The following is a 24,004-nucleotide window of genomic DNA, read 5'->3' on the forward strand; positions in this document are numbered from 1 at the left end:
CAGAAAAGTATCCTGGAGGCATAGAGTCAGGTGAAGAGAGAGTGGGAATTGTCATGGTCTCGGTTTTCATGAATATATTTATGCATGACATATCACATTGTCAATACTGTTGTGTTTTTGTTTTTCACTTTCCAAGTCTTATGCTTAGGAACCAGAAGGAGAGGGGTCGCCAGCTTCAGCTGGAATGTTAGCTGGTGTGTGATAAGTGATGGAAATAAGTGGATGTATGGTGTGATCATAAAACAGAGGCCATAGGTCTCTAAGTTTGAATGCCTCACAGAAAGAAGGCAGAAACCTGAACCAGGACCAGAGGTTCCACGTCTGGTGATCCAAGGTGACCAGGTCCGAGTGTTCCGGAAGAATGGAATGAGCCAAGGAGGGAGGGTCCCTACAAAGTGGCTCGAACAACATTAACTGCTGTCCAGGTGAAAGGAAGCAACACGTGGTACCATCTAAACCACTGTACCAAAGTCCCGTAGGAGAGGAGGAGACAACCACCAGGCCATGAAGACGAAGAGGATGCTGATACATCAGGTGGGTGTCCAAAGGGAACGGGAGCAGAGGAGATCGATGCGCCAGGCAGGAGCCAGGCAGGGGCCAGGAAGAAGCCGAAGAAGAGGTGGATCCAGGAGCAACTTCCAACAGCCAACAGACACTCTCCTGAATATCCAGAGAGTCCAGGGATGGGGAGGAGTGACATGCCTGTTGCTCCTGATGACATACCTACTCTGGCAGATACCCCTGACAGAGGTGCTGTCCAAGGGGACGGAGAAACAACGACAGGAGAATGGAAAGGGAGACTTTCTTATCATCAACTTCTCTGTCCTCACATGGTCTTTTTAACAGACAGTGAAACAGGACAGATGAAGAACGTTAGAATGGCCTTGACAGCAACAGCGACAAACCTAGAAGAAATTGTAAAATCACCTCCCACTAGAGACTAGTACATCAACTAAGACAATAGCAAAACCACAAGAAAGTGGGTTGATGCAGAAAATCTGGACATCTGTTACCAACTGAGGTAGCTACAATGAAGAAACTACCCCAGAATCAAACATTGCTCAAAAATTTAGAAAAGCAATAACAAATGGCGTGTATAAGTGGGCTCAGTAAGCAGCAACTAAACATAGGATGGACAATTGCATTTTGTGTAGCAAATCACATTTGAATGATCTTTTAATACTACCTGAACTTGCATCTTTTGAAGAATGTGTTAGGTGGAAAATGTTCAATGTATTCAGAGAAAATACTATATCCCTTTGTGCAACATCGAATGTAGAATTGCCTTAGGTAGTACCAGGGGTAGAAGTGTCTTAAATGAAACTATGTTGGGAGAACATGAATGTACAACATATGATATAAGAACTGAATTAAATGGTCCTCATAATGATAGGTTTACTATTGTAAAAAGTAGATATAAATGTTTCTACAGCTATGGAGATAATGGGATAGATGTGAGAAACACTACAGTTAATTGTTAAATTATTTGGGTGTTAGAAACTGCAGGAGTTGGTAAATTTCATTATAAAGAAATGATTGTGAATCACAAAGGTAAATGTGGTAATATAACTCAAGTAGCATTATCTCTTGAAATGTTAAAGAATCAGGAAAAAGGTATAGCTGATAGTTTCAGGATGTGTGAGCAGAACAAACTCTTGAATGTCTTCCTAAAAGACTGAACAGGTCTCTATTTTAGTTAGAGCGATTAAACGGGTGTTTTCATTTGTGATTTCACTGTTGTTACAGAGGTGTCTGTAAGGAAGGATCTTGTTTAAATGTCGTATTTAGAATGACATTATAAGGGTTTTCTTATTCTCTGTATATTGTACATAACTGAGATAACCTCAGGCTAGGCATTACATGCTCATGCCGCTTCACAGTACATTGGTTCATTAATAGTGTTTTTATTTCATTTTTGACTGGATCTTTTACTCCTATCTGTGTTATTGATTGGAGATGTTTGGTCCAGTTTATTTGTGTGTATACGGTTGATATCTTTTTGCTTCCATCCTTTTACTGTTACTTTGGTTTGTGGGACTAATTAGTCCCAGAGGAGGGATTTATGTGGGAGTTAATGTACAGAAGCTAGATGCAGCTGCTATGCTGAAGAAACATAATTGAATAGCAGGAAGTAGCAAGGACAATGAGTACATTGTCGGGATAGAGAGCTAGGGGGCTACTAGGGGCAGCTGATATGTTGAGCCACTAATGTAAACAATGAGTACATTGGCCGGATAGAGAGGTGGGGGCATGCAATACAATTGCCATCTCTGAGTAGGATGTCATGCCAAAGATTGCATTAGCTGAGAACATAGATACATTTGTGCCTTCTGACATACCAATGTCAGGAGGAAGGATGGTGGCAAATTGACCAACATGTGAACCATATGCAATAAATGTATTATTTGTTGTATGAGATAGGGGGTTCTGCCACCATTGTAATCCAAACCGGAACAGATGTGTGCGTCATCAGGCGTAAACAAGCAAGAAACTCGGGTTGGAAGACAATGGTAGCGGAAGGGTTAAGGGGATGTACCCATATGCTGTATGTGCATAAAAGCAGAGCCGATGCTCAGGGAAGTTAGATGTTCTGCGGAACACCTCGGCTTTTGCTACTTTGTATTAAAGCCTATATTGAATTCATAAGTTCTTGTAAGAGTATTATATTCTTAAGACAATTTTCCACGACAAACGCTGTGCACTACTCCCTTCACACAACAGCGCAAACTGGCTCTAACCAGAATAGAAAGAGGAGTGGGAGGCCCCGGTGCACAACTGAGCAAGAGGACAAGTACATTAGAGTGTCTAGTTTGAGAAACAGACGCCTCACAAGTCCTCAACTGGCAGCTTCATTAAATAGTACCCGCAAAACACCAGTCTCAACGTCAACAGTGAAGAGGCAACTCCGGGATGCTGGCTTTCTAGACAAAGTTCCTCTATCCAGTGTCTGTTCTTTTGCCCATCTTAATCTTTTATTTTTATTGGCTAGTCTGAGATATGGCTTTTCCTTTGAAACTCTGCCTAGAAGGCCAGCTTCCTGGAGTGGGGTCAATTGCATTGATAAAATGCAATTGTGTTTGTTGTCCGTAGCTTATGCCACCCATACCATAACCCCACCGCCACCATGGGCACTCGGTTCACAACGTTAACATCAGCAAACTACACGACACCTTACACGTGGTCTGTGGTTGTGAGGCTGGATGGATGCGGCATATGGTAGAGAAATTAACATTCAATTATCTGGCAACAGCTCTGGTGGATATTCTTGCAGTCAGCATGCCAATTGCACACTCCTTCAAAACTTGAGATATCTGTGGCATTGTGTTGTGTGACACATTTTAGAGTGGCCTTTTATTACCCCCAGCACAAGGTGCACCTGTGTAATGATCATGCTGTTTAATCAGCTTCTTGATATGCCACAGCTGTCAAGAGGATGGATTATCTTGGCAAAGGAGAAATGCTCACTAACAGGGATCTAAACAAATTTGTGCACAAAGTTTGATAGAAATAAGCTTTTTGTGCGTATGGAAAATGACTGGGATCTTTTATTTCTGCTAATGAAACATGAAGCCAACACTTTCCATGATCTGTTTATATTGTTGTTCAGTGGAGATGGAAAACACATCCTAAGAAAGGGGGAAGGAGAGGAGATGAGGAATCCACTTCAGACTATTTAGCTGCGCCTGAGGCTCTGGCAAGCTGGCCAACCATGTGACCCAATTAGCTAATGAATTACCTCAATCACAGCACCACCCCCATATAAAAGTGCCAGAGAGAGAACATGCTACTCATCAACTGTTGTTTTGTCTAGGATACTGTCAGCACATGGTGGTAGTTGATGTTGTGTTAACTAGCAGGGGTAGTTTACTAGCTGTTAGGGTTAGAAACGTCTACTGCTCAATGGCTTTTTTTTTTTTTCTTTGGGGCAAGTTTGGTGGTGAGCTTAAATGTTTTGATTAAGTGTTTTGATGCTGGCACACTATGTTGACCTGTGCTTATGTTTTACTTGCAGGGTATTTGTACTCCTGTCTATATGGCCTAGTGTAAGATGTTCTGACCATCCAAAAGGTAAGAAACTTAAATTGGGTGAGATTAGCCTTTTATACAAGCTATAGAACACTAGTATGAATAGTTGGTCAGAATCATTTAGCTTCCACCCTTCAGATTCTCACCTTGTGTCTAATATAGGGGCCATTGAGACTGCATGTCGGGATCGATACCTGTTGGTGACAATCCAACTGTCATTCGCTGGGAATGAACCTCGCTTTGAAGCGGTTGGTAAGTAGCCTTTTAACCTTATCTGATGCCAAATGGGCCTGAATATCAGGTTTGGTCAGCTCATGAACTTGGCATCTCAAAATGTCTTGGCCAGTGTTTGGTAGCTGGTGCTGGCAGGAAGTCTCTCCCTGCTGTATATTTCAGTCTTTCACTGTGCTGTTGGACCACTTAGGAAGAAATACAATTTCAACTTAATGACTTGAGCATATTCAAATCATTTGATTTGACCCAATCCTTTACCCCCAACTAGATGCTGATGGTCTTCACCCCATCACTAAGCAGTATGGGTCAGAGTGTGGCTACATGTTCAGTATCCTCCCTCTGTCTGGCCATGCTGAGCTCAGAGCTTCCTACTTCTCCTGCCACACTGACAACCAGGTTCATATATTTTCTGTGCATTGTAGTCTTGTCAAAGCCTCAACCCATGGGCTCACTGGGTAAATCAACATTTCAATTAAGTGACATAGAACCAGTGTGGTGTAGACATTGACTTGATATCTGTGCCCATGGGCAGGGTTTTTAAATAATATTTTCTAGTTTAATTGCTACCAGGTATCTCGGTTGATGGTCTTGTGTTTTGTGTCTTAGGACGATGAGGTGTTCACTTTTAGTTTCAACTTGATCACCGCTGCGAGTGGAGTGGAAACGACCTACACTGTGACTGCAACCTGCTCCCTCCCTCTACCCTGGTCACCCAGAGAAGTCAGCTGTGAGGAGAACTATATGGAGGTACTGATGCATGGATCTAGAATGTGTATCCAGGGATCTTTAAGGTTGAGGTGGGCTTGTGTATTCTTATAGGAGAGTGATCTGTTATGTTACCCTGTAGGTGTCAATGAGGAGTGACGTGTCCTGTCTATATGGTACAACAACGGATGCCTGGACTGCTGCCCTTGCTACAGTAAGCTTAAGGCTATTTGGCAAATTCTCAATTAGATGAGCTCCACCAGTTTGTCCCCATACCACCATGCCTGCCCTGTCTCTTGTTCCCCCATCAGGCCCACCACTCTGCCACGTCTACCTGGCAGGTGATGTTCCAGCAGGAGGGGCAGCAGCTGATTCCTATGTCCTTCTCAGAGGCTCGGGAGCTGGGCTACGTGTTCCATCTCACCCAGGGCAGGCTGGTGTTCCGCTCACCCTACACACCACGGTCTGTCATGGGGTCTGTCTCCATGGTGAGGATTTAAATGTCCTGTTCAATGGCTACCTTTATCTTGAGTGTCTTCAGGCTTGCTCAATTTGACATTAAATACCTAGACTGGTGGCTGTATTCCGAGGGTCTTATATTGCGTCAAGTTTCAAACAGGGTTATGCTGGATGGGAAGCAAGCCACTTATTTAGACTACGGAAATGCCCCCTTTTGTACTGTTGGCAAGGATACTTCATCCATCCTTCAATTCCAGGTGAATGGTTCATTGGTGGAGGTGGTCCATCCCATACTGTTCTCCAGGCAGAGATGGGTGGTTATGATGGTGGACTGGATTGTTGCGTGCAGCACTAGTAAGTTCCAGGGAAATATCATCCCCCACATAATCAAGGCTCAGACCTGAAGGGACTGGATAGTCTTAAGCAATAGTGATTGCTCAATTAAGCAAATACTACTTTCACCTATGAAGTTATTTCAGATCAGTGAGATGTTTTGATCACTCAGTTGGAGAGGCAGAGTTGCTCATTGGGTCCTAACACTTGTAATCTCTATCCAGATGAAGGGTTGTATGATGGGGTGCAGCTGGTCTGGCAGACCCCCACTCTGCTGTCCCCGCTGGTCTCTGTCCTCTCTGGGTTGGAGAGCAGCAAGATCTCAATGGGGGTGGCTGGGCAGCTCCTGGATGAGCCCATCACAGCAGAGCGAGGCTACAGCCTGGACATCGGTGACACCACCGTCCAGATCAGCATCCCCTTCAACGCTGCTGGAGGATACAGAAAAGTCAGTAGCATACTAGGCCCACATCTGACCCTTAACATGCAGAAATTTACCTTGTATTCTGATGCTGAGAAGCTGCAAATGGCTTCATTCACTCATGTCCTCTGTACACCTTGAATATTCTACATTGTACCATATAACCTAATGGCAGATGCTTCATAACGGTTTCAATTCTTCCAGAGCTTTGTGATGGACAACATGTACCATGAGTTCTATGTGGTCCGTCTCTACTATGAACAAATCTTTCTTGATGACTGTGGTGTGGAGACCAGACTCCGCCTCCACAGGCCCATGAACACATCACTTCTGATCCAGCACCTCTCCATCATTAACCGTAAGGAGTTCTACTAGCCAATCCGAAGTGGCTCTTCAGCTCCATGGTCATGGTTGCTAATGACCCTGTCCTTCTCCCACCACAGAAACAGTCCTTGAGGATCGCGTGTTTACTGTGTACTTGGGGAACCTCTCCTACGATGTTGACTTGGTGGCTGTGAAGCTCAATGGCCACAACTTCACCATACTAGAGGCGAATAAAAGTGGCCTCATCATAACCATGGTCCCCCAGCCCGATAGTACCCTACATGCCTACATTCTCAGGGTGCCATTTGAGGATGCTGTTCACAAGCTGGTAAAGAACAATTTCTACTTACTCTTTAATGAACTACTGTGGTTTTTCTCAGCATTTCCTCATGACTTCTCATTGGAGGAGATCCAAGGTTTCTCCCCTCAAACTTTGTCCAATGGGTTTTGGACCTGAGATTCACTCCTCGTATGTTGATGTGAGATTTTGTTTCTCAATGAGTGTTCATATCCATAGTACTCTACCGAGGGGCTTCTTCAGTTCTCATTGGACATCAACTACACTTTGGTCATCCTGCCTCAAGAGGAGCCCTACTACTACCTGGCCTCAGTTGTGGCTCAGTTCAATGACGTCTGTAAGTTGAATTGAACTTTATTAAGAGACCTGGGCTGGAAGTGACATTCCTCACGATGGTATTCCTAGCCTTCTGGTTAGTGTTTACCCTCGATGTCATCTTGGGCTGTTCTCTTCACCAGTTCCTCCGGTCTTCAATGGTGTCTGCAATGAGAAAAGCATCAGTTTCCAGATGGACCATAAGCCATTTGATTACCTGTGGGAGGTGGGTGTTGGCCGTTACCTTCTGACCCCAAATCTGGCAGCCAAGTGGGGCTACATCATGCAGAATGACAGCAAGAGTCTGACCCTGGAAGTGCCCCTCTTCTCTGTTGGCTACACTTATAAGGTGAGATGCTCATTGGTCAATTGCTTAAACTGACTGGTCATTGGGTAAAGTAGGAATTAAAATTATTTAAAATGTACCTGCTCTTTTTTTCCCCCCCAGGACATCAATTTGAAGCAGTTCTACGGCTCTTTTGAAATTCACTCAAGACTTCCCAAGACCTTTGAGGTGACGAGTTCCTTGGCCAAAGCTTGTCTCTTCCAGACTACTGAGGTCATAGGTAACTGCTAGTGCCTCAATTAAGCTGCAGGCGAAGTTTATTGCCTCACTGTTCATGGTGTCGATCATTTACTTTGTTCTAGCCCAGCTCTAACAACTTTTTCTAGTGTGTTCCACTGAAGGGGTGGTGACAGTGGTTACTGATGTGGCTCTGGCCATCCCTGGAGCTGAACCCAAAAGAACCTTCCTCCTGGACTCCACCTGCAGGCCTCAAGAGACAGATGACACCAGGGTTCTCTTTAGCTTTGGACTCCACACCTGTGGTACCAGGGTCCAGGTATAACTGTCTAACCATAACATTTTAATCATTAAAAGGATCAAGTGACTGGCCCTACCAGTGACTACTTCAAATAAAAGCTCCAGTCAGCATCTTATCTCGTAACCCAGAACTAAACTTGCTTCATTTGGTCAGCTGCTTAACTTAGTTCTGGGTACATATGTCTTAGAAATTGCCACTTCTAGTGTGACGTCTCAGCTAAAGTCCCCCTAATTTCACATTTTTACCATCCCAATCGTTCAAGCATCGCCTTCGCCCCAATCCTGATGCGGCCAAACAATCTGCAGGTAAAACTAACACCGGATATACTGCTGTCATCAATGCATTCCATCCCGTCATTGGTTCATGCGCAGAATCAGTCCATGAGATTAGCAAGCCTTCTCAAACCGTCAGCATACAGGCTGAATTTTTAAAAATTCAGACTTAGACTGATGGGTGTTATGACTTTGGCCTGTCGGTAAGGTTTATGACCCCCTTCCCTCTCTGACTCTACTGAAGGACTCTTGAATAGCCTTTGTTTAACAGAGTCCTTAATGAATATGATGTCAGTTCGGTTGTCATCTGAGACATTGTGACTGACAGGACAAACTGTATCTGGGGAAAGTCTAAACCTTCTAGTTATCAGATTCACATGGAATTGTTGTGCAATTTAAATGTTTGAATATGAAACTATTTGAAGTTTAAATTTTAGCTTCCAAATGAGAGAATTGGTTTCATAAGGTTAGAGCCCTGTGCAATCAGTGGCCCGCCCCTGTGAAGAGACATGGGTTATAACCTATGAAACACACCCTTCTCTCCCTCCACTATATAAGCCCTTGACACAAATGTTACCTTTTGTTCCGAGGACGATGGTCCAGATGTTAAAAAGGACTAACGTGTCAACTACAAAACTAAGCCAACCTCAGCGTGAGCTTTGGTTTGGAATGCTATGAACTTTGAACTCTTATTCACTAAAGAAGTGAGACATCCTAGCCGTTGAGGCAGCTGTAAACGTGGGCTAAGAAAGGACGGACGACATATCCAGTCAAACACACAATGACGATACTACAACGTATCCAATTTACCACAGTGACATTCTTCTGAGGATAGGAAGATCTGTTGGCCAGCATCTACAACCTACCAAAGCGCAGCTCGGAGTAAATATTTATTGCATTTTCCTTCTCCAAATTGGCAGTAATTTATAATGCATAAGATACTGTATTTACAATAGCACAGCTTCTCCCTTTGTTCCTCAGTCTTCCCACTCTTTCACTCAAACCCAACCCCCTCCTTTTGTGTAACCAGCCGTCATGTCGGCTCCGTCCACCAGGGATGTTTTCTGTATGACATAATTTGTTTTCTGTGTAAATGTGATTAGTTAGGTATTTAGTAAATAATTAAACCTTTTTTTTTGTATTGCTGATTTAACTTGTTAGCCAGGGTTTGAAGATGAGCAAGAATTTACAACTTTCAGATGAGACTGAAATAAAGTGATTAATATTGACTGCTATTGATGTAAAATATTACTAGGTCTTTAGGAGTTTATTCGGAAGATAACAGCTCTAAACATTCTTTCGTGGTGCCCCGAATTTCTAGTTAATTACATTTACATGATTAGCTTAATCAGGTAATATTAATTACAGGCTTTTATTGCATGTCATATCACTTAATCCGGCATAGCCAAAGATGCGACAATGTCTATTTCTCATGAGGCCTGACAAGGGAACAACCATTAGTTTTTAGACATGGCTTGCAACAGTTTAATGATTGTCATTGAATTACGTTCAGGCTTGTGACGTCCTCTTGTCTTCCAGGTTGACCATCAGCATGTTACCTACGAAAATGAGATCAATGTTGAGCACACGATCCAATCTGTGACAGAACCGTTCAAAACCAGGGACACTGCCTCTGTGTACGTGACTTCACTAATCTACTGCCTCATTGGTTGACATAAATATTCACCTTAGTTATTATCTCTCACTACAGGCACTTGCGGCTTTAATGTTCAGTTCTCTTTTTAGGGTGACAGTGCGGTGTGTCTATCCACTGAGTGACCTATACAAGCTGTTTGCATATTGGCGGTTTGACGCAGACTCTCCAGGAGTTGGCACCATCTTGACTAGAGTTCCTGTAAAAAGTAAGTGCTCTGTTGTCGTGCAGCTAAAGAGGGTGGTAAAACTGCTACAGCTTTTTACACCTAACTCTCTGTCCAATCAAAGTATTTCAGCCCACCTTTCCACCCACTACCTTAACCACCACCAGAAGACCATTGACGTCCACAACTACTTCCAACACAGGCCTGAGTCCTGGGAGGGAAATGCCTGGCATCCACCCTAGGGCTAAATATGTCAAAGTCTTCAGCTGGCAAATGAACCAACCTAAAGGAACCACTTAGGCCGAGACCCCAGTCACCTTCCATACAATGGTATGAGATGAAGTCTGTTCTGTGTCATATTTCTAGATGAGGTCTAACTTTATTTTATTCTCTCCACAGGAACTAATGAAACCACTGACTGGATTGCGGTGTTGAACATAAATCTGGTTCTTAATAAATACATTCTCACAATCTGTACCTTGTCCTGATTGGGTTTATATCACAAGTGAGGACTTTCTTTGGTAACAGTAAGTGGGCTAGTATAATTTGTTTGATGCATTGGAATAACTTTAATCTCAAAGATCCTAACTTGACTCATGTTTTTAACTTATGAGGCATGTTGTCCTTTAAGGGGTGATCAGCAGTTCTAACCGTAGCCACCCTGCCACTTTTAGTCAACTGCTGCAGGATGGGGCTTGACTAACTTCAGACTGTGTTTTGGCAGCAAGGTGTGACTGTGAGAGCAAAATAATTACCCATGTTGAGGCAAGTGTTACAAATGACTGAGTAAAGCAAGCTTCAGGTATTAAGTTATTTCATAACATTCATTTTTGGATTTATTTTTCAACTACAGATTCCCCCTTAATCATTCTGTAACTTACTAAGCCTTTGTAGGCATGACTTTCTAGTATTTAACTTGAAATGGCCTGCATAGCTGAGCATATTTGCTATAGAGAACCATGAAAGGCTATTGCTGCTTCTCTTCATGTTATTTCAATGTCTTCAGTGAGAATTCATAAGGTGGTTGCTAGAATGTGTAGAATTTCACTTGTCATGAGTGTCTAACCAATTGGTTATGCCTAGAATTTATGGCTCATACACTGTCAAGTTATATACATTGTACCTGGATGCTATAAGGCTGTTAATAACAGGTACCCCAATTCTGACCTTATACAATGCATTAGCCAGTGTGAAGTTGCATGTGACTGAAATGCTAAATTGTAACTGGTCCCATCAGACAGTGGCATAGGTCTAGATTGCACTGCAACAGGTGGCACAAGTCATATCCTGGTTGAAGTGCATCAGCCAATTTAAAATCTTTGAAGTTGGCGGTGTTCCGACACTTGTTCAATGATGGACGTGTCATAAGGCTACTTGAGTCACAGCAGTTGCTTTGATAATCAGTATCACATTTGACTGGTCAAATTGCTCCAGACAACTAGCCTACAGCTAGACACCAATACTCATCCAACAATGGTAGGCCTGTAGTTTACTTTTGGTTAGAAGCATTTGATTTTGCAATGTCATAGGCATACATTATTTTTGGATTTGTGTGCACATGAGAACTCTAAGCGAGACACGTGAGTGCAATTTCAGAGATCCAGGAATTGTACATTTTATTTTGTAATTCAAATGCTTAATTACATAATGTAAGGAAAGGTAGTGTTCGGTCGCATAATCGGGGACGAGTCCAAGCATTCAACTCCTTACTTATGGACAGCTCATGAACTAGGGTGTCAACGTTTTGCTTGAACTCGTATTATATTTAATGCAGGCTACCTGTTTGGCATGTCTTTGTAAATTGCCCCTGCTGAGAGGGTAGGCAGTTTACCCACTCTTTCAGACAAATACATTGTGGGTATAGGGACTAACTGAACAATAAATAACATGTAAAGTGTTGGTTTCATGAGCTGAAATAAAAGATCCCTGAAACTTGCCATGCACACAAAGCTGCTTTTCTCGTTTTGTGCACAAATGTATTTACCTACTGTAACGGTTTTGACTTGAGGTTATTTATCGGGGTGCCAGGTAGGTTGTGCCTACCAGAGAAAATATTGGTTTCTGCTTTTAGTTTGGGAGGGAATGAGTCCCATCTGGTCCGTCAAGTCTACACCAATACAAAGGACTCATGGAAATACACTTTTCATAAACCCTTAACATTGGAAATAACTTAAACAACTTCCTTTGCGTGGTTGTATTACTAACAAATGATCACACACACACACAACAATATACAATAATGAGCTTTAGACAGCTCTAGTTCCTCCAGAAATGTCCTGTACCTCAGGCCTAAAGAGTCCAGCCCGGTAAACAAGTTCAGGGAACTCAAGTGTCCTTAGTCACGCAATGTTTGTCCGTTCATAAACCCAGTGTCAATCATACAATCAAAATAAATATTTTACCACAACTATAAAGCGTATCCGTGTAGTCCACGGATGCAAAGAGTGGATCCGATCCTGGGTAAAACTTGCTATTAGGCTACACAAAGCACACTTTTAAAGCAACACAACAAACGGAAGAGAGACGCTTCAGAACTGAGGGTTGAACACATCCTCATTCACGTTTCCATCACAACCCCACTTTTGCACAGCTGATGCTGGCTATTTCATTGGGAATTAAAGGGGAAGCGCCCTATTGGAAGGAGAAGCACTATTTAATTAAGAATTAAAGGGGAAGCGCTCTATTGGAAGGAGAAGCACTGAGACGGTTCAGGAAAATTCAGGGCCGTCACACACCCCCTCCCCTGGAAAAAGCCGACCATTGCCCTGGAAGGCACATCTTGGTCGGGGAAACCGAGAAAGGTCTCTTCATCACTTTCCTCTACAAAAATATTCATTACTTTTTGGCGCTCACGCTCCTCAGCCGAGGGGTCACAGGCCTTAAGGCGTGAGACTTCTGGGTCTGGGAATCCGAGAAAAGTCTCCTCACTTTCCTCTTCAAAGATCTCCAGGGCCTTGCGGCGCTCAATCTCCTCCAATTCCTCAGCCGAGGGGTAACAGGCCTTAAGGCGTGAGACATGGACAACGCGCATATCTTCACCTGTGTCCTCTTTCACCACTCGGTCGTTCAAAGGGCCTCTCTGCTCCACAATCCTATATGGTCCTTGCCATTTAGGAGCGAGCTTGGCCGAGAAGAATTGTTCAGCTTTTGAATAAGGATGAGAGCGAAGCCACACCCGATCACGAAGCTGGAACTGCATGTCTCGTCTCTTCTTATCATAATTTCTCTTCTGCTTTGAGTCGAGCCTGGATCATGTTCTTTGAGACAAGAGCTCTCAAGTTGTGGAGATGGACTACCTGGTCATAGCAAGCAGCGTCTGGAGTAACCTGCTGGGGCTGTAGCACCATCTCCAAGGGTCCTCGGAGGGGACGACTCAGGTTCAGCTCTGCAGGTGTGACTCCAGTGGACTCTTGCACAGCAGAATTCAGGGCAAATCGAAACTCGTGAAGGTGCTTGTCCCAGTGTTTGTGCTGGGTCCCTACATAGGAAGCAACCATTGTCTTCTGAGGTTGGTCTGTGGGTGATAGGCCGTGGTCAACTTCTGTCTCAGGTTCCATCTTTGGCAGGTCTCCTCAAAGAGATCAGAGACAAATTGGGAACCTCGATCAGACAGGATGTAATCAGGCACTCCCCATCGAGTCAGGATCTCTTTCGTAAGGATGTTAGAGACGGTCCTTGCTGTGGCCTGCCGCAGGGCAAAGAGCTCCACCCACTTGGAATAGTAATCAACAAAAACAAGCATGTACACATTCTGATTGGAGCTTCTAGGAAATGGACCCATCAAATCCACTCCTAACATTTCCCAAGGTCGGGTAACCACAGTTTGCTGCAACTTGCCAGCAGGCTTTCTACCTTCTGGTTTGAACATTTGACAAACCTGACAGTTTCGGATGTGTGACTTTACATCCATGCTCAAATGTGGCCAGTACAGTAATGCTTGCAACCGCTTGTAGGTTTTGAACCTGCCCAAATGACCAGCTAACGGGTCTTCATGGAAATGTTGAAGCAGTTGAAGGCGTAGAGTTTCAGGTATGTACATTTGGTATAGTGTTCTGTGAGGTAGTTGTACAACTCGGTAGACTTTGTCTTCAATGATGGTCAGCTTGGTGGTAGGATTGACCATCTTTTCTCCATCTTCCAGGATAGTCTGGTACAAAGCCTGTACTTCTGGATCATCCTGTTGGGCTTTCCAAATGGCCTCATCAGAGATGGGAAAGTCAGTTTTGGGTGAGTCTCGACTGCTTGACAGGACAGTAGCACATGTAAGATGAGGGCCACCATTACCACCAGCAGGAGCTCTGGATAAGGCATCTGGACCAGTGTTGTATATTCCTTTCCTGTATTCTACTGCAAAGGTGAACTCTTGCAACCGTAGAGCCCATCTTATAAGTCTGGTGCTTGGTTTGTTGGTCTTGAACACCCACCCAAGGGAGGAATGGTCAGTGACCACAGTGAAGTGTCTTCCCTCCAGGTAGTACCTCCACTTTTCCAAAGCCCAGACAACTGCAAGGCACTCTTGCTCGGTTGTGGAGTAGTTCCGTTCTGCTCCATTCAATGTTCGACTGGCGAACGCTAGCACTTCTTCAGTGCCAAGTCCAGTGTGTTGGACTAGGACAGCACCAAGTCCAACATCCCTTGCATCAGTGTTAACAACAAAGGGGCAATCAAAGTTGGGATGACCCAAAATGGGAGGTGTGAAGAGGTGTCGTTTCAGGGTTTCAAAAGAGGTCTGGCACTCTGCCGTCCATCGGAATTTCGCACCTTTTCACTTCAATGCGTTGAGGGGTTCTGCCACCTGGGAGAAGTTCAACACAAACCGATGGTACCATCCAGCCATCCCAAGGAACCGTTGAAGGGCCTTGAGTGTGGTTGGGACAGGGAAATCTTGCACTGCCTTGGTCTTTTCAGGATCCACATGAGTGCCGTCAAAAGACACAATATGGCCAAGGAACTTCAGGGAGGTTTGGCAGAAGTTGCTCTTCTTCATGTTCAATGTCAGACCAGCTTCCCTTAGCTTGTCCAAAACTGCTTGAAGATCTTGAAAGTGTTGTTCTCTGTTCTGGGAGTAGATAATTATATCGTCCAGGTAGACGAAACAGATCTTCCCTTTGAGCTCACCTAACGCAATCTCCATGAGTCTTTGGAAAGTGGCAGGTGCATTCTTTAATCCAAAAGGCATCACCTTAAAGGAAAACAAGCCCTCAGCACAGACAAAAGCAGTCTTGTCCTTGCTTTCCTGGTCCATCTCAACCTGCCAATAGCCACTATTGAGGTCAAGGGTAGTGAACACAACCGCACCAGACAATGACTCCAGGATCTCTTGGATGGTGGGAAGAGGATAGGCATCAGTCTGAGAAACCTTGTTGGTCTTCCTATAGTCCACACAAAATCTAAGACCACCGGTCTTTTTTGGGATGAGGACAACAGGAGCAGCCCAGGGAGAGGATGAACGTTCAATTATATTTTGTGTCAACATATCATTAATGAGTCCCTTTTGGATGATTAGCTTCGCTGGGGACAAACGATATGGCTTCTGCTTGATCGGCATTTCCTGTGTAAGGAATATTTTGTGCTTCAGGAGCCCGGTACGTCCCAGCTTTGAAGTACATACATCAGCGTTATTCTGCAGCTGTTCCAACAGCCTTAACTCCTCTGGCTGTTCCAGCTGAGCTCTTCTCACAGCCTGTAAAAGGAGATCATCAGAAGGATTATTAAGGGTTAGTGGTACTGGAGCAATGGCAGAGAAGACTCCCACATTTGGACCCCAATCATGTAACTTTGTAGCTTCTGACTGGAAGAAATGCTTCCTGCTCGGATTGTATGGAAACCAGTAGCAAATCAATTCCCAACACGACAGGAAAAGCAAGGTTCTTGGTTTGTAGGATAACAGAAGGAATCATATAGGAGTGGTTACACAGGCGGAACTCTACCTCACTCCATCCAAGTGGTCGTTTAGCCTCACCATCAGCCAGATAGAGTGGACCTGTCCACGGCTTCAAGTTGTAGTGTGGACCTTTAACCTCCTTCCACAGTTTCTCATTGAGCAGTGTGTAGGATGACCCGGTGTCCAGGATGGCTCTTCCTGTCCATGGACCTATGGACAGGGGTACCACCAGTTGGTGCGGTATTAACTGAAAGGAAGGGGATGTCGATGGGGGGGGGGCGTAGGCAGTGACTCTTGGGGTTTCAACTCTGGTCAAAGCACCCAGAGTAGGATGGTCGTTCCTGCGAAGAGAGTTAGGTGTGTTTGCCTGTTGTGATTTGTGGTTTCTGGAAGAGTTTACTTGATATGGTCTTGGACATGTAGCTGAAGAATGTCCCGTTTGGCTACATCTCCAACAGAACATGGGAGGGGTCTTGGCTGGATACTCTGGCTGTTGTTGATGGTCTGGCTTGGGTAACGGTTTGGGTGTCTTTCTTTCTCTGTTCATATTGCTGTTGGCATTCTCTGTCCTTCTCGAACTGCTGTCCCAGGCGAACCAGTCCATCAACAGTGGTGACTCTTTCTCTGAGTTGACTGGCTAGTAGTGGGTTGATGTTCTTCAGGATCAATTTAATGACCTCTTCCTCCTCAATGCCAGGTTTCCACCTTCTGCACAGGGAGTGGTAACCGTATGCAAAGTCACGGATACTTTCTTTCTCTCTTTGCACTCGATTCCTGACTCTGTCTGCCAGCTCATCTGTGTAGTCCTCAGACAGAAATGCAGAGGAAAACTTGGCCTCAAAGTCAGCCCAGAAGGTAGTGGTGAGACGTGCCACATCCCACCAGTCTCGAGCTGTACCATGCAACACATTCCTCAATGTGGCAAGGAGTTCTTCGTCAGCCAGGGGATTGAGGGCAAGAAAGTCACAACATCTTTCCAGATACATTAGCGGATCAGGACTGTCATCCTTTTTCCCAAAGGTGGGAAATTTCAATTTAATGGGCATCGCCCCCACATGACGTCTACTCAATTCACCATGAACAAAAGAGCTAGGAGGGATTGAGGAAGTAGAGGGTGAGGGAGTTATCGGACCATGAAAATGAACAACAGGATGCATGGTGGATTGCATCCTGCAAGGGGTGGCTGCAGCATGGCCTTGTCTTAGGTGTTCTGAGGTGCCAGCTTGGCCCTCAGTGGTTTGAACAGAAGTGGACACCAGAGAAGCTCTGTGCAAGGAGTTGTGCCTAATGGAGGCCATGTCAACAGACACGTCATCCAAAATGTTAACACAATTAGAGAGCTCTTTCTGCAAGTGGTCTACAGTGTTAACCAGAGGAGAAAAAACTGAATTAACGTCCTTGAGGACCTCAGTGTGATGATGTTGCAAGTGCCACTGGAGAGTGGCAGTGAGTTGGGTTTGTTGGTAGTCAAACTGCTTGTCCATGGCACCAGTAACATCCCGTCTTCCACTCTCATTGAGCTCTGTCAACGTGTGGGTTAGAATGCTCAGTGATTTTCTGAATTCCATGGCACTCTGTTGTTGCTCTTCACTCAGACATTTGAATTTATGGTGGATTAAAGTTTGGAGATGTTGTTGAGTCCGACGAATATCAAGGATGTCACCTTGTAAGACTACAACCTCTGGAGATAAACCAGACAATGGAGGAAGGTTGGGCGTCAGAGGGAGGGCTAGCTCAGTACTTCCACACAGATCCATGTCAATAAGTGAGTAACTGGTTAGACCTCCTGTGGCCTGTGGTCCAGACCGAGCATTCAGATTCCCAGGGCTCTGGCCCAAATCAACATTATGATTTGTATTGTCGGCTCGATGGTCAGAATGGCCCTGTGTATTCCCATTGACAGGTAAGATATGGATGAGCACATTTTCTTGGGGTGAATCCATTGTTTTAATTCCACACAAAAGATTTGCTTTGGTTATTTCTCAATGTTGAGGTCCCATCTGGGGTGTCATTTTTTATGTAACGGTTTTGACTTGAGGTTATCATTTATCGGGGTGCCAGGTAGGTTGTGCCTACCAGAGAAAATATTGGTTTCTCCTTTTAGTTTGGGAGGGAATGAGTCCCATCTGGTCCGTCAAGTCTACACCAATACAAAGGACTCATGTAAAAAGTCAGGATGGAAATACACTTTTCATAAACCCTTAAAACATTGGAAATAACTTCAAAACAACTGTATTCTTTTGCGTGGTTGTATTACTAACAAATGATCACACACACACATATAACAATATACAATAATGAGCTTTAAACAGCTCTAGTTCCTCCAGAAATGTCCTGTACCTCGGGCCTAAAAAGAGTCCAGCCCGGTAAACAAGTTCAGGGAACTCAAGTGTCCTTAGTCATGCAATGTTTGTCCGTTCATAAACCCAGTGTCAATCATACAATCAAAATAACAAATATTTTACCACACAACTATAAAGCGTATCACATTTTAATAAGTCCTCAACTACAACTAACTACATAAATCATCACGGTATACATCACACCAAAACAAATGAAATACCGTATACAAAAAAAAGGTTGTAGTCAGTCGGTCAGTCAGACAAGCCAATCCGCCGACAGATCTCCAGAGGAGAAAGGCCACGAAAAACAACGGAGAGGTGTAGTCCACGGATGCAAAGAGTGGATCCGATCCTGGGTAAAACTTGCTATTAGGCTACACAAAGCACACTTTTAAAGCAACACAACAAACGGTAGAGAGAAGCTTCAGAACTGAGGGTTGAATACATCCTCATTCACGTTTCCATCACAACCCCACTTTTGCGCAGCTGATGCTGGCTATTTAATTGGGAATTAAAGGGGAAGCGCCCTATTGGAAGGAGAAGCACTATTTAATTAAGAATTAAAGGGGAAGCGCTCTATTGGAAGGAGAAGCACTGAGACGGTTCAGGAAAATTCAGGGCCGTCACACTACATGTTTGTGAGCATTTTAACTTTGCCGAGATAATCCATCCACCTGACAGGTGTGGCATGTCAAGAAGCTGATTAAACCGCTGGGGATACAAGGCCACTCTAAAAGGTGTAGTTTTGTCACAAAATGCCACAGATGTCTCAAGTTATGAGGGAGTGTGCAATTTGCATGACGACTGCAGGAATGTCCGCCAGATGATTACATTTTCATTCCTCTACCATAAGCCGCGTCCAAGAAGCAATAAAACTGGCCGCCTTTAGACGTTGAGTATCTGGAGCATCAGCATTTCTGGGTTTGATTACAGGCTCATAATGGCCACAAAGAACTTTCTTCTGAAACTCGTCAGTCTATTCTTGTTCTGAGAAATGAAGGCTATTCCATGTGAGAAATTGCCAAGAAACTGAAGATCTGGTGCAACGCTGTGCACTACTCCCTTCACAGAACTGCACAAACTGGCTCTAACCAGAATAGAAAGCAGTGGGAGGCCACGGTGCACAACTGAGCAAGAGGACACGTACATTAGAGTGTCTAGTTTGTGAAACAGACGCCTCACAAGTCCTCAACTGGCAGCTTCATTAAATAGTACCCGCAAAACACCAGTCTCAACGTCAACAGTCAAGAGGCGACTCCGTCAACAGTCAAGAGGCGACTCCATCCGTTTTCTTTGACATAGAAGAACCCACATTCACCAAAAAGTTATTCAATTCACATGAAATAACATTAGGATCACTATAAGTCCTATTTCCAACAATACATTGAGATGGGTTAGTTGTAGATGCCTTTTTAGAATTGAACAGTTGATAAACGATTTTCCAAGTTGACTTTATATTACTTAAGGATTCTTGGAATTTATTAGTAAAATATATTTTGGGGAATATCCAAAGTAGGTGAGTAAATTTGCAGAATTTAGGGGAGAGGGATTTGTGAGAATTGTTTTATACAACTTGTTTTTTTTAACTGGATTTTTTTGAGACCGGTTGTAAAACCAAGGTTAAAGTCTGGTAAGCAGACTCCACATCGGCCTGATTCTAATTATTTTTCCATTAAATATCATCAATCAGCATCTTAAAGCGCTCACAATTACTTTAGTTAAATATTCTACATTTAATGCTACAAATTATTCCCATCTGTTCATTTCCAGCTGCCGAAGAGAAGTGGAAAATTGGAAAGGAATCAGAAATATCAAAGTAAAATATACCTGTATTAACCACATTATTCAAAATATTATCAATAAGGTCGGCAGGTGAACTAACTGGTCACTCGCGTGGGCTCATAGATGAGGGAATACAGATCGCTAGAGTATAAATTATTTAAAAAGTCTGATGTCAGTGTGTGGTTCTCACTTTTAAATAAATGTATGTTGTAATCACCCAACAGAAAACACATTTTATCTTCGTTATTAATCAAATCCAAGGTTGATGCAAGGATATCAATGAAACTACCAATGTCAGAATCGGGTGGCCGATAGACGCATTCAGTTAGCACTTCTTTACCAACACAAAATGAACAGGTCATTTTTATGAAAAGAGACTCAACATCAATGTTATCAGATATTGAGGTTCTAGAGTGGTGAACAGTATAGCATGTCCCTTAACTCTAGAGGGGTGAGAATTAATAAATTGGTAACCAATCACTGCCCTGCAATAGAATTTAAGACAAATTGAATCACTATTATAGAAGTTAGCAATATTTTATAAAACGATTTAAATGAATGAGCTTACCTGAAGTAAAATCCAGTTGCCATTTATTGAATAAAGCTGCAGATCTTTGATCAACGTCTTCCCAGTGTTCTTCCCATTATGAAAAGTTAGACCGCATGGATGCTTTGTTCATTTTTTTTATACTCGCCTATCCTAAGGACATAATTGACCACGGATTTAAAACAGTTGCTGATATGCAATTTCACTGATCTACAATGCATCTCGATAGTCGTATACGTCATTGAAAGTAGGTTTAATGTATTCAGATGTAGCCTATACATATATTATTCAATCAGAGACGAATCATTACTCCCTGATATGGCCAGCAGGTGGCGCCATGCTCATTTACCAAATGTCAATGCGCATCAATTGTCTATGACGCCTGTGGTTCAATCAACAACAAAACTTGTGCGAACATGTTTTCGTACCTTAAGAGCTTATTGCTAATTCATTAGAAATAGTTGAAGCTTCCAAAACAGTTTTATTAGCTTATTTTATTTGTGCATTGATCGTTGCTGGTCCTTTCAGATTATATTTGTTGTAGTGAAATAGAAAAGTTGTTGCAGCGATATGAGCGACAGACATGGAAGTTCTGCAAAGTTCAATGTGAGTTTTCCAAAATTATAGCCTACTGATACAGACGTAACAATTTAGTAGATTTGGAACAACACACTACAATTGAATTGCGAGGTAGTAGCCTACAATAATAAGCATGAACTGAGTAAATGGAGACGACACAAAAACATGACCATCGTCTAGACTGGTGTGTTTGCTGTTTGACAATTATGCTCGAAATGAGATAATCAGCAGCCAATACCTTTGTCTTATTCCAATATCTGTGTTGTCTGTTCTCCAACAGCAGAGCCCAAGGCAGGTGGTCCTTCCTCCATTCTCCAACAGGACCCTTCACCATCCCTCCTTCCTTCCCCTGTACATGGCAGCCATGGGCTCGGCCCAGTACCCCAGGAGACCCCACCAACAGCCAGGTGAGGACAGGACAGGTGCACCACCACCCCTCTCAGGCGCCTATGTAGCTCTTGGACCCTCTGCTAACTTTTGACCTTTAGGGATTTGGTACATATTAGCCAGGGTTCAAATTACACATTTACTTTTGGGGTTGACTTGGAAATAGTAGGGCTGTGTTTTTTTTTAAACTCTCATCATTTGTTTAATGTTCATCAACACTTTTGACCCCTGAATCCCGATTTTTAAGACCAGCCTCCCAAATGAGTCAAGGCCGATATTTGTTTATTGGACAATTTTTCCCCATCAGTTCCAGTTATGACTCCCTCTGAGTTCTTCTACACGGACCCCACCATGCCACGGGGACAACGGGTACTGAACATCGTGACCGAGTTGCAGGTGAGAGCATCATTCGTCATAATCCATCTCATCAATTATGCAGTCATATGCCTTAATTGCAGATCACTGTAGTGTGCTAGATGCCAACAGAAAGAGAGGGAAAGAGAGAGTACACCCCCAAAACCATCCCCCGTGTATTGATTAAAATCATAAAGCACAACCTATTAAATGCCCCCTTTCAGTGGGGTTATCCAGCTTACTAGAGATTAGTGGGGAATATTAGGGGTCATGGTGGAAGTGGGCTGTCTCTATGGCCTTGGGAGGCGACTGGGATCCTGTTGGGGGCTTGTTCAGAGATTAAAGGGGGATCAGACAGACTGGGGGAGTGTAATTAGATTGCCTCCCTCTAGTCAGACAGGGCGAGTGGGGGAGGAAAGAAATTGGGACGGTAGAACACAGTGTAGAGAGGTCATTTAGTTTGTTTTGGTGTGGAAGTGAGATGGGGTTAGAACCGTAGGGAAGATCCTCTGTTTTCACTGCTGCTGGTGGTTTAGAAACGCTTACATTCGTTGAAGGTAGTCATGAGCAGAACTTATCACAAATGAAACTTGAAATGAAGCAGTTTCTCATTTTACATTTTTGTAATTTAGCATACGCTCTAATCCAGACTTACAGTAGTGAGTGCATACATTTAGACTTTTTTTTGTACTGGTCCCCAGTGGGAATCGAACCCACAACCCTGGCGCTACCAACTGAGCTACATAGGACTCCGCTATTTACGCTATGCACTGGATATACAACAGACCACTTGTGTATTTTGCACACAAAAGCAGTAACTGCACATGAACCATACTCCTCCCTTCTTACCCTCCACGGCAGGTTTTTGAGTGCTTCCAACTCAACACCCCTCGCCCCATCATGTCCTTTTGCCCTGCACCCCCCGTCAGACCTGACCCCTTCAGAACACAAGCCCACCCTACCAGAGACCTGGGTGGCCACACCTGGAGGAGGGACCCTCCCCATCTGCCCATCACCCCCAGGCTGAGGCCCCTCGCACCCAGGCCCAGAGAGAGGGGACGGAGTCAGGCTGTGATCCAGCTAAGCCTGGAGGAGGATCAGGCTATAACCAACCTACTGAAGCTCCATCACCAAAAGCCTGCCCATCCAGAGGTCACTACTGCCGTCATCTCCACCCAGGTAAATAAGGAAGTAGGATGAAATGTACCTCTAGTAGCTGATCTAAGGTCAGCGTTAGGTTTTCCTCCTGAAGGACTGGGGTAGTAATCTGATCCTAGATCTGTGTTTATGGGCAACTTTTTGTGATGCTGTAAAGATACAAAATAAATTCCTAATAATATACAATCTTACTAACAGGTGGCTTGTCCTGAAGGGACATCACTAGTTGATCACACCTCAACCCTTAGCCAGCTATCAGTGGGTCAGTCCATTCCCACCACCAAACCATCTCCAGCTGACGAGATGGGGCTCTTTCATAGAGAGGACCAGCTCTTTGTGTTGGCCATCTTGGAGCCCCAACATCAGAACCAGCCCAGACTGAGGTCTGATGTGGAGCTGGAGGCAGCGAACGCATTGCTCACTATGGATGAGGAGTCGGTCAGTCTGATGGATGATGAAGGGCCCTGGAACCAGACTCAGACCCTGGACAGGCCCTCTAACAGAAGCCCTGAGAATCTACATCTTCAGTACTTCTCACCCGAAGAGTGTGATGGTGATACAGTGCTATTAGAAGACGATGAAAGCTGCCTATCCCCAGAAGCTTTGCCTCCAATGACCAGTATTTGGGATGCCGTGGCTCTGAGAAATGGGACCGTCACAGAGTCTGAGGGGATGGCTGTGGATGCCCTGTTAATACTGGGTGACCTCACAACCCCATGTTGTCCTCATTTCAGTTAGTCGCCCACAAATGTGCACAACATATGACAGTTAATCTCAGGTTCAATTCGAGAAAACAAAACTGTAATTGAAGACCTTTTTACAAGTTAAGTGTGCCCCACAGTTTAATTAACCACTGCATTTTCCTATGTGCCTTTTTGTATTTTGTTACTTGCCAAATAGTTAATAAATATTATATTCATATTTCAGACTAAAGTCAATC

At 43.9% G+C, this 24,004-nt stretch overlaps 2 protein-coding genes across 2 annotated transcripts; both read left to right on the forward strand.

The window, feature by feature from the left end:
• The first annotated feature begins 3,915 nt into the window (after window positions 1–3,915).
• Window positions 3,916–10,506, forward strand: LOC106608713 (uncharacterized). Its single transcript, XM_045721717.1, has 19 exons — window positions 3,916–3,937; window positions 4,013–4,068; window positions 4,189–4,278; window positions 4,529–4,656; window positions 4,867–5,007; window positions 5,108–5,179; window positions 5,277–5,453; window positions 5,682–5,778; window positions 5,982–6,205; window positions 6,383–6,536; window positions 6,622–6,830; window positions 7,020–7,137; window positions 7,259–7,464; window positions 7,564–7,681; window positions 7,788–7,957; window positions 9,751–9,848; window positions 9,958–10,073; window positions 10,156–10,361; window positions 10,431–10,506. The coding sequence occupies exons 4-18, from the start codon at window positions 4,582–4,584 to the stop codon at window positions 10,329–10,331; spliced, it is 2,151 nt and encodes a 716-aa protein (XP_045577673.1). The 5' UTR covers window positions 3,916–3,937; window positions 4,013–4,068; window positions 4,189–4,278; window positions 4,529–4,581; the 3' UTR covers window positions 10,332–10,361; window positions 10,431–10,506.
• A 10,452-nt stretch (window positions 10,507–20,958) lies between these two features.
• LOC106608756 (uncharacterized) lies at window positions 20,959–23,802 on the forward strand. Its single transcript, XM_014206876.2, has 5 exons — window positions 20,959–21,192; window positions 21,446–21,572; window positions 21,860–21,948; window positions 22,768–23,085; window positions 23,263–23,802. The coding sequence occupies exons 1-5, from the start codon at window positions 21,157–21,159 to the stop codon at window positions 23,800–23,802; spliced, it is 1,110 nt and encodes a 369-aa protein (XP_014062351.2). The 5' UTR covers window positions 20,959–21,156.
• The last annotated feature ends 202 nt before the right edge of the window (window positions 23,803–24,004 follow it).

This window comes from Salmo salar, chromosome ssa07, assembly GCF_905237065.1.
Source record: "Salmo salar chromosome ssa07, Ssal_v3.1, whole genome shotgun sequence".
Taxonomy (NCBI): domain Eukaryota; kingdom Metazoa; phylum Chordata; class Actinopteri; order Salmoniformes; family Salmonidae; genus Salmo; species Salmo salar.